Source organism: Medicago truncatula, chromosome 7 (assembly GCF_003473485.1).
Source record: "Medicago truncatula cultivar Jemalong A17 chromosome 7, MtrunA17r5.0-ANR, whole genome shotgun sequence".
Lineage (NCBI taxonomy): Eukaryota > Viridiplantae > Streptophyta > Magnoliopsida > Fabales > Fabaceae > Medicago > Medicago truncatula.
This window is the reverse complement of record NC_053048.1, coordinates 38,467,251-38,476,107: the sequence shown is the minus strand read 5'-3', so window position 1 is coordinate 38,476,107 and position 8,857 is coordinate 38,467,251. Positions and strand designations below refer to the sequence as shown.

Below are 8,857 nucleotides of genomic sequence, written 5' to 3'. Positions count from 1 at the left end.
CCAATGTAATTGACTTGACACTAATCAAAATGTAGAAGTATGCTCTTTTGGCCTCCCATAATTGCTTACAAATTTTGGAAAATAATGTTCAATAGTTATCTACCAAAGCGTTTTAAACATAAAAAAAAACGTCGTTCGAAAGATACAAACCGAAAGGATGAGTAATTTTGAGGGGACAAAAGTGCAAGCTTTTAAAATATATTGTATTGATCGATCAATTAAATCCTACTTTTTAGGTTGAGTCAGGCGACTCAACTCATAAACACCCCCTATTTGATTATGTCAAGTATACTCATAGTCTTATGGTAAACTTTAAACTCAATCAATCCATTATTCAAAAATTAAATATAAAAGATAGAAACTCAAAGCACCTAGAAGAAACGAAGGGAAATTCATTTGTTGTATCTTATTGATGTTAATTAAAGAGAGGAGAAATGATATTTGAATATTCATTTTGTGACAACTTTCTTTCTCATACTCACATCATATTTTCATTTTCTCTCTCTATTGTTTTGGTTTTTGTGCCAAGACTCACATTTCTTTCTATATTTTGGTTGTCCCACAAATTATCCTACAAAATGGTTGTTCAAATAACACTCCTCTTAAAGAGAGAATACTTTTCCCACGTGCTATTTCAAGGAAGGAATGAAAGTACGGTTGGTCTTGGTCATCATATTTGTTCATTCACACATATTATGTGTCAAAGTGTTGTTTGTTGACTTTACTTGTCAAAAGCAGCCATTTATATATCCTTTTTTAATGCACAACTACGTTATGTATCTGCTTCCTATGTTTTGAGTAAATTAAACGTGGTATAAATTCACGAAAAAAATAAAATTAAACGTGGTATATTGATTTATTTTACTCTTATATATAATCCAGTAAGCATAGCATAGTCAATTCAAGCAACAATCTCTATTCATTCCCACAAAGTGAGAAAACCATCCCAAACTTCATCCTCTCATTCATCACTACACTACCACTTCCAAGTTCAAGCAATTCAAAACATGGAAATAACAAGGTACTTAAGCAGACGGGGCTATCGGCGTCTCGACTACGGCACAACAACCGCCGGCCGACGGAAGAAGATGCAAATCATAAGGATGAGAAGTCCACGTAGGGATTGGAAGATCAGAACAAGCCCAAAGCTAAGATGGATGATAAGATCACCATTGAAATTGTTGACAAAAGTCAAGAATACGTATATGAACTTTATGTTGAAGTTGGCTGGTAATGTAGGAGGGGCCTTTAATACTGATAACAAGTTTGGTATGAAACGGATTCCAAAGGCTCGTCAAGTGTCTAATTCTAAAGGTTATTCTGGTGATGCATTTGAGGCTAGGCTTATATTTGAGATTTCTAAGACCTTGGTGGCTTCACATGAACTATATTCCATGTAGTATTTTGTTTTCTAAAATTTATTGTAAAAATTCTACCTGATTCTTCATCATGAAGTGTTGAGAATTGTTATTTATTTTTGAACGGAGGATCTGTTAAGGAATCGATTCAATTGTATCTTCTTTTTCTTTTAATGAAAAAAAAAAATCAATTGTAACATTTTTTTAGTATTGAGCATGAATAGTTCTTAGTATTTCTTTGTGAAAATAAAAGTAGCACTTTTTCTTATTTCTCTTTATTTACTTAATAAGCTTTAACACAACAAATAATTGTGTTTAAACATGGCTAAGGATCAGAATAACATTCTGCAATCCTAAAATATTAAGGTGGGGGTATTGGGCAGGACAAACTTATGAGAAGTGCATCCTGAATCTAAAGTGATTTCTTTACATGATAAAAGCTGGAAAGTTCCTTGTTAGCCACATCTATGTGCACGTGAGATGCCACTGCAACCACAACCCTTTTATCCTTAACTGCTTCCATTGCATCAATAAATTGTTTGAAGTCCTTCAAACTGAGGGAAAAATAAAAATAAGAACGAGTAGTGGTATCAAAGGTCAGGAATCAGAATCCAATTCAGTGCAAAGCAAATGTCTCAGCGCCAAATTTTCCAGGAAGCAAATAGAATTTACTGATCCTTTTAACGTAAGTGAATGGCATCCAAGGATAAAAACGAGGTACCCACTTGCAAGATATATGAGAGGGTCTCAAATATTGCATTGTGGTTGATTAGTCTCTCTGAGCAGCAAAACTAAATGTAGTATAATACGATCTTTAACACGGAAAATCAACTGTGATAAAATTTCAATTCGCTCTGGATTCAAAAAGTCATTTCAGGGTAGTTAATAACTTAATAGGTTGCTGCCATACAAAATGTGTTGAGATCGGACTGCATTTTTGGCTTTATCAATAGCAGTGGATCAAATGGTCATGTATCATGTGTGGATCACGAATAAGAGTCTTTACCATGTAGATAATCTCTCTTCACATCTCATTTGCCTTTCTTCCTCTGTGATACCAACCGCAGCATACCGCAAACGAAATGAAAAGCAAGCATAATTTGCAGCTATAATACAAAAACATCAGTTAACAATTGCAAATTTAGAGGCAACCAAAATAATTTATCATAAGAACAAAAACAATCCACAACAAACAAACTTCAAAAGCATGAATTATCTCATATTCATACCTGCTATAACGTTTGGGCTTAGCATCATTAAGTTGATAGGCGTCTACATCGCCAATGGTCTCGATTATGACTTTTGTTGGAGTATCATCATATATATTTCTAGTTCTCTTAAGTCACCAGTTCCATCATGTACCTCAAGGGTGCCCGGCAAGTTGGGATCACGATAAATAAGATAAAAAAGGAGAACACACGTAGAAAAAGAAACAAAAAATGAAACCGCTGCATATGCCACCACATGTATTTTCCCATTGAAGAAAGAGTTGCGGAGAGACTCTAGCTACATAGAGAGCCAGATCATTTTCACCATGTATCCATAACGAGAAAGCCTATACATGTAAACCTTCTTCATCAAGCATCCCTTGAACAATATACCATACATAGGAGTTAACAAGACAGCAAAGTTCAAATGAATTCACACACCATTCTCTGAAAGAAAAGAAAATGTCCGCACAAAAGTAAAGCATCCCCAAATCTTGTGCTTTACATGTGGTAGTTTGCATTAGTACAAAGCTTTTATTCACTTCATAATTCATTCTCAGGAATCATGAACAAAAATCAGTTACAAATCTTGGACTGAACAAGGATAATTTTAGTAACAGTGATTTAACATTCGGTCCCAACACTAAGGCTTTAAATCTTGAACTAAAAAAAATAAATCAAATGACACAAAACATGTTAGTTACCAAATGCCCTAAAACAAATGTACATTACCAAATTTGAACCCAAAGCTTCTTTCTTCAAATTCTCACATTCCTGCAAAGCATAAGCAGCAATCCCTGATGCATTCTAAATCCAATATGGTTTATTTAGAATACAAGTTGTCTGATCTTCATTAAACGGTCCAGACCCCTTGACTGAGTGATTGTGTGTTTTGACTCTGACCGTAGAGAACCTGAGTCCTTATAACTCATTAATACACGCCAGAATTGACCATTAGAATGTCCAATCTAACCTAACTATCAAGAATGATGAAATTCTTATGATACAGAAAATAAAAATTGCTATAAAAATTAAGATGGACAAAATAACATCCAAAAGGTGAAAACATCCTAACAAAATTGAGCTTATATTTGTTCAATGCCCATACTACATTCAGAAGAAGAGGCATGTATATGTATATATCTCAGCTCCATATTTAAGCTCATTGGATAGATCACAAACACCAAAAGGAAGGAGAAATAATCTTCTAAACCAACTTCACCTTCAACCATGTTTTCCTGATATTTAAATCCAACTGGATCCTGGTACTTTCTTTACATTCCTTGTCTCCATTAGCTCTCTCAGACTCACCACACAATCCCAATTGCTCGTTTCAGCCAACATGTTGGACAATAATACATAAGATGACGGGTCATTTTTGTCATGTTTTATAGCATGTTCTGCTGCAAGTTTCCCAGTCTCTACATCCCCGTGAATCTGACAAGCACTAAGCAATGTTTGCCAAACCCGAACACCAGGGTGAAATGGCATTCTTAAGATTAACTCCTTAGCTTCTTTGATAAGTCCAGCCCGGCCTAGGATACTCACCATACAAATGTAGTGATCTTCTCCAGGAATGATTCCATAGTCTTTATCCATGGACGAAAGATACTTCCAACCTTCATCAACAAACCCGCCTTGACTGCATGCATAAAGAACACAAATGAAGGTGATGTAATTTGGTTCTACACTCGTTTCCTTCATTTCATCAAAAATTTGAAGAGCTTCTCCGGGTTGGCCATTTTGAGCACATGCCATTATCATTGTTGTCCATGAGACAACTGAACGAGAATTCGTGGATCGAAAAACAGTCCATGCACTATCCATGCATCCACATTTTGCATACATGTCAAGAAGAGCATTATCAACACAAACATCAACGTCACTTCCAAGTTTGATCCTCAACCCATGAAATTGTTTCCCTTCCTCCATTGAAGCTAAACAGGCACAAGCATTTAGAGCAGTTGCCAAGGTAAATTTATTTGGCTTGACGCCCATTTTTTTCATTTTTGCAATGACTGCAAGTGCCATCCTTGGCTCCCCCCACTGTAAACACCCATCAGCCATTTGAGTCCAAGAGCATACATCTTTATGAGGAATCTCATCAAATGCTTTGAAACCCTCCTCCAACTTTTGATTTTTTAAATACATGTCAACTAAAGAATTCCCTACACAAATGTCATCCCCATAACCACTCCTAACAAGTTGTGCATGAACTTGCATTCCCATTTTAAGAGAGGAGATCGTAGCCAACCCCGTCAAGGCACTAGCAAAAGTGAACTCATCCGGCTTTACACCCTCACGATTCATGTATCTCCAAAATACTGGAATCTGTTCAGATGAAAACTCCAAGTAACCCCCCATCATAGTATTCCATGTTACAGTATCCCTAATAGGACTTGTCTCAAATATTTGCAAAGCCTCTGTCAATTTACCATTCCTGACTAATGCAGTCAAAAACGCGTTAAGCAAGAAGACATTACACTCCAGTCCCGACCTCACCACTAACGAATAAATCTGATAAGCCTGCGTCACATTTTCGCTTAACGAACAAGCTTGAAGAGCACTAACAAACGTAAACTCATTCGGTTTCACGAATCCCTCACGGTGCATACAACTAAATAACGAAAGAGCATCGGAAGCACCGCCATTATGGACGCAACCCGTCATTACAGAAGACCACGACACGACATTTCTTTCAGGCATTTCATCGAACAGTTGGAGTGCAGAAGTAAGATCTTTACATTTAATATACATGTTAAGTAAATGGTTTTGAAGAAAAAGTGTAAATGGGATATGCCCTTTGATGAAATACGCATGAATTGCTGTTCCCTTTAGAAAGTTTGAGTCTTGTGCATAACTTCGTAATAGATTTATGTATAACTCTTCACGTTTGGCCATCATTTCTTTCATAAAAGAAAACATGATTACAAAATGGGTGTGACACTGATAGTGTACCAAAAAAAAAAAAAGTAAAAACTTCTTGAAAAAAGAGTAGTGTTTTGGTGAAAATAATACTAATATTTCAAAATTAGAGAGTGTAATTTATATTTGAGATCAAACAATGAAGTAGAATATATTGATTTTTTCTACATAAATTTAATGATTTTTTATGTTTATTTTAATGAGTTTAATGACAAAGCTTACACATATTATGCGAAGAGAAGAGAGAAATTACGGTTCGAACTTAGGTTTTATCATATCAAGAGATTCCTTAGTTATTTTACCATTAGAACTTTCAAAATACTCTCGTATTGGTTTAATCATGCGACAATAAAAAAATTAAATTATAATGTTGTAGAGTTAATTTTTTTTTTAAAAAAAACTAAACTAACCCACTTAAATTGGCACCAAAGAGAATCAAGTCTAAGACCTTGACGATGAGCACACTCCCAGGTCCCAAACCAATACCACTGGACTAACCTAAGTTGGTTTGTAGAGTTAATTATATTAAGCAAAGTTAACAAATTGATTGTGTTCAAGTGATCAGTAAACTTCATACAAGAACGAATTATTTAAAATAAATTGAATTCAATTTTTGAATTGAGAAATCTTGATGAAACTTACTTACCTTTCATCTAAAACTTAGATTATTAAAACCTCTTCTTCAATAAATTGAAGGGATAATACAAAAATTAAGCAAAGTTACGTAAAATATTATTTTAAATATTGATTTAATTTGTATATATTTATTACATATGCATTTAATTAAACCATGTCATATAAATATTTTAAAAATATTTTAAAAATTAACTTAAAATGTTTAGATTGAAAACATGTCTAAAAAGTTTTATGTAAATACATACAAATAACTTTTAGGTGAGAAAACCACCTTTAACATTAAGATAACCAATTCCCTTCAAAAATTAAGATAGCCAATTAATACTTTACCAACTCAAATTTTACTATAATTCTTATCAGATTAAAAAGAATAAGGAAGTCCCTCAGATATTTTGAGCTAAATGAAACTATGACTTAGTTTTGCTATAAATATGGCCTTTACCTTTCAACATTCTCACACCAATAAACAACAACCGATCCAAAGGTATGTCTGTTTTCTTACTCTTTTTTCCTTTTTGATTTGGATCCTTTCATAGTTTTCCTTTTCATTTCATGTTCATGTCCCATTCCTTTCGGTCTTTTTCTTTTTTACTTTCTTTTTTATAGTTCCCTTCCTTAAAGTTTATTGTTTATGTTTCTTTCTTTTCCTCTCTTTTTTTCCCACTTTTTTCTTCTTCTTAGTTTACTATATGGATCCTCTCGTAAAAAGTAAAAATGCTACACTAGCTTCCATACTACTGCTCTGCTCACTTTGTTTTTCCTTTCCTATTTTTCTTGGAAAAAAATATACTTTTATTTGTTTTCTTATCCATTAGTTTAAGACTTTTCTCTTGTCTTTTCTCTTGTTTTCTAATTTCAACCGCTACTTTGTTTTTTATTTTTTAATATTTTCTCCAAACCTTCACTATATATATCAAAGATTGTTAATATTTCGGATTCGGATTTGGTACAGTAACTACGTCACACGGTTTTTGATCTCATCCATTTGATTTGAAAGTAAAGATCAAAATTGTTTAATTATAGATGTTGAAATTAACTAGAGAAGACACATATGAGGACCAAAATAATTAAATAAAAAAAAACATATTTGAGGGACTGTAATGACTAGGTAAAGAGACAGGTAAAAATAATTTAAAACTTAAATCTTATAAATTTACATGCATACCATCTACAAAAGTTGATGAACAATGTCTAGCTACTTGGATCAATAAAGTAAACCAACCCCACTGTTAGCTTTAGAGAATTATGAAGATTGTTATTTTGATAAGAGGTGATATTGAAGCCGAGTAAAGTAATTTGTCAAGTGAATTTGAAAAGCTTTGAGGTAAGACCAATTATTACTACTAAATTTTAAAGATAATGAACGAGTTATGTGTTTGTTTGCTCATATGAAAGTAGGAAAATATAAACGCGAAAGTTTCGTATATTTGTGAATGATCGTGTAGGTCAAAAGACAAACTTATACATGTGTTGTGTGAATCTTATGAAGTTTATGTATAAGATATTTTTGTCTCCTATTCTGAATTACATGGAAAATTTGTGTACGTATAAATGTTTGATGTTTGCTGCAGATGTTGCCAGAAGGTCCTATTAGCCACAGCAAGATAGAGTTTCTTGAGGATGGTCAGTGTAAGGCAATTTGAGAGCTGAAAGGTGAGACTCTGGTTTACACCGGCCTTGTTCGCACTACAAATGAGGTCGATGGCTTGCTTGTGAGCACGAAGGTGGAGTACCTTACTTTCGAGTTGGTGGGTCTACCAATGGAGAGGATTTGGAGAGCTTTACATCCAGATGTGATCAATGAAGCTTCTACCTCTCGAGTACCCAGGAATGGTGATTAACTCGTTTGTATGATGACTTATTTTAAGAGTATTATTTTCAGTTGGACTGTGTGTATTTTATACTCTTGAAACTCTTCTCTCTTTGAGTAGCCATGTTTGACTAAAGTCACTTTTGGATATCATGAGATCTTAACTTCTATGGATCACTGTAAAATATTTAACTATGTTGATCACAGTGTTTGTAATAAGCCTACGAGTTTGACTACTATGTGACATGTATTAAGTTGATGCATATTATGTATTTTGAAGATTAAGTTGATGCATATTAAGTATTTTGAAGATTCTGGATTTAAAATGTTTAACTATGTTGATCAATGTTTGTATTAAGCCTACGGGTTTGGTATTTGACTATGCGACATATTAAATTGATGCATATTATGTATTTTGCATACTACTTCACCTTCAATTTTTCTTTTAAAACAAAAAAACAAAAGTTACTATTTTTGAGAAGAAAAAAATTGAGTACCTTGTTTAATTTCTTTTCAAAAGTTAACTAGCAATAGCATATCCATATATGATAATTAAATTTGACGTTGTGAAATTGATTTTAGAAATTTGTGACACTCATTTGTGAATATTGGAAAAGAGTGTTACAAGCTAAGATATATGGAGTTGGAGAGGATCAACCCCGAGTATTTTGCTTTTGAGGAAAGTGTTACAAAATACTTTTTTTTTTTCACTAAAAAGTGTTACAAGATACTTGATTACATACTAAACTTCTGAGGTAAAATAATTTAAGCTTATGTTTGTAATTTATCACCGCAAATATACGTCATTTGAGTTTTCGTCATTGAATTTATCAATCTTTCTAAACAATCATTGTTTGGACTTGTTTTTTTAGTTTTCTTATGGGTTTGTGTTTAGGTTGAAGATGAAGGATTTCTAGGTT

At 33.4% G+C, this 8,857-nt stretch overlaps 2 protein-coding genes and 1 long non-coding RNA gene across 3 annotated transcripts; 2 read left to right on the top strand and 1 right to left on the bottom strand.

Annotated features, from left to right (window-relative positions):
* Window positions 1-904: 904 nt before the first annotated feature.
* Window positions 905-1,605, top strand: LOC120576794 (uncharacterized). The gene has a single exon (XM_039827264.1). The coding sequence runs from the start codon at window positions 1,008-1,010 to the stop codon at window positions 1,398-1,400; it is 393 nt and encodes a 130-aa protein (XP_039683198.1). The 5' UTR covers window positions 905-1,007; the 3' UTR covers window positions 1,401-1,605.
* Window positions 1,606-1,770: 165 nt separating this feature from the next.
* On the bottom strand, window positions 1,771-5,467 carry LOC11435690 (putative pentatricopeptide repeat-containing protein At3g15130). The gene is made up of 6 exons (XM_039827990.1): window positions 3,878-5,467; window positions 3,299-3,373; window positions 2,869-2,945; window positions 2,553-2,587; window positions 2,365-2,464; window positions 1,771-1,912 (listed from the first exon to the last, which is right to left on the bottom strand). Exons 1-6 carry the CDS (start codon window positions 5,465-5,467, stop codon window positions 1,771-1,773), a joined length of 2,019 nt encoding a protein of 672 aa, XP_039683924.1.
* A 990-nt stretch (window positions 5,468-6,457) lies between these two features.
* Window positions 6,458-8,222, top strand: LOC112416798 (uncharacterized). The gene is made up of 2 exons (XR_005643216.1): window positions 6,458-6,611; window positions 7,699-8,222. It is a non-coding gene; the product is annotated as an uncharacterized lncRNA (long non-coding RNA).
* The last annotated feature ends 635 nt before the right edge of the window (window positions 8,223-8,857 follow it).

Excerpts from the sequence above, each read along its gene's own strand:
- LOC120576794 (XM_039827264.1), top strand. The coding sequence starts at position 1,008 with ATGGAAATAACAAGGTACTTAAGCAGACGGGGCTATCGGCGTCTCGAC.
- LOC11435690 (XM_039827990.1), bottom strand. The coding sequence starts at position 5,467 with ATGGCCAAACGTGAAGAGTTATACATAAATCTATTACGAAGTTATGCA. Across the intron at positions 3,374-3,877 it reads CGAGCAATTGGGATTGTGTG|AATGCATCAGGGATTGCTGC; the intron begins GTGAGTCTGAGA and ends TATTGGATTTAG. Across the intron at positions 2,465-2,552 it reads AATTCATGCTTTTGAAGTTT|CTGCAAATTATGCTTGCTTT; the intron begins GTTTGTTGTGGA and ends TTTGTATTATAG.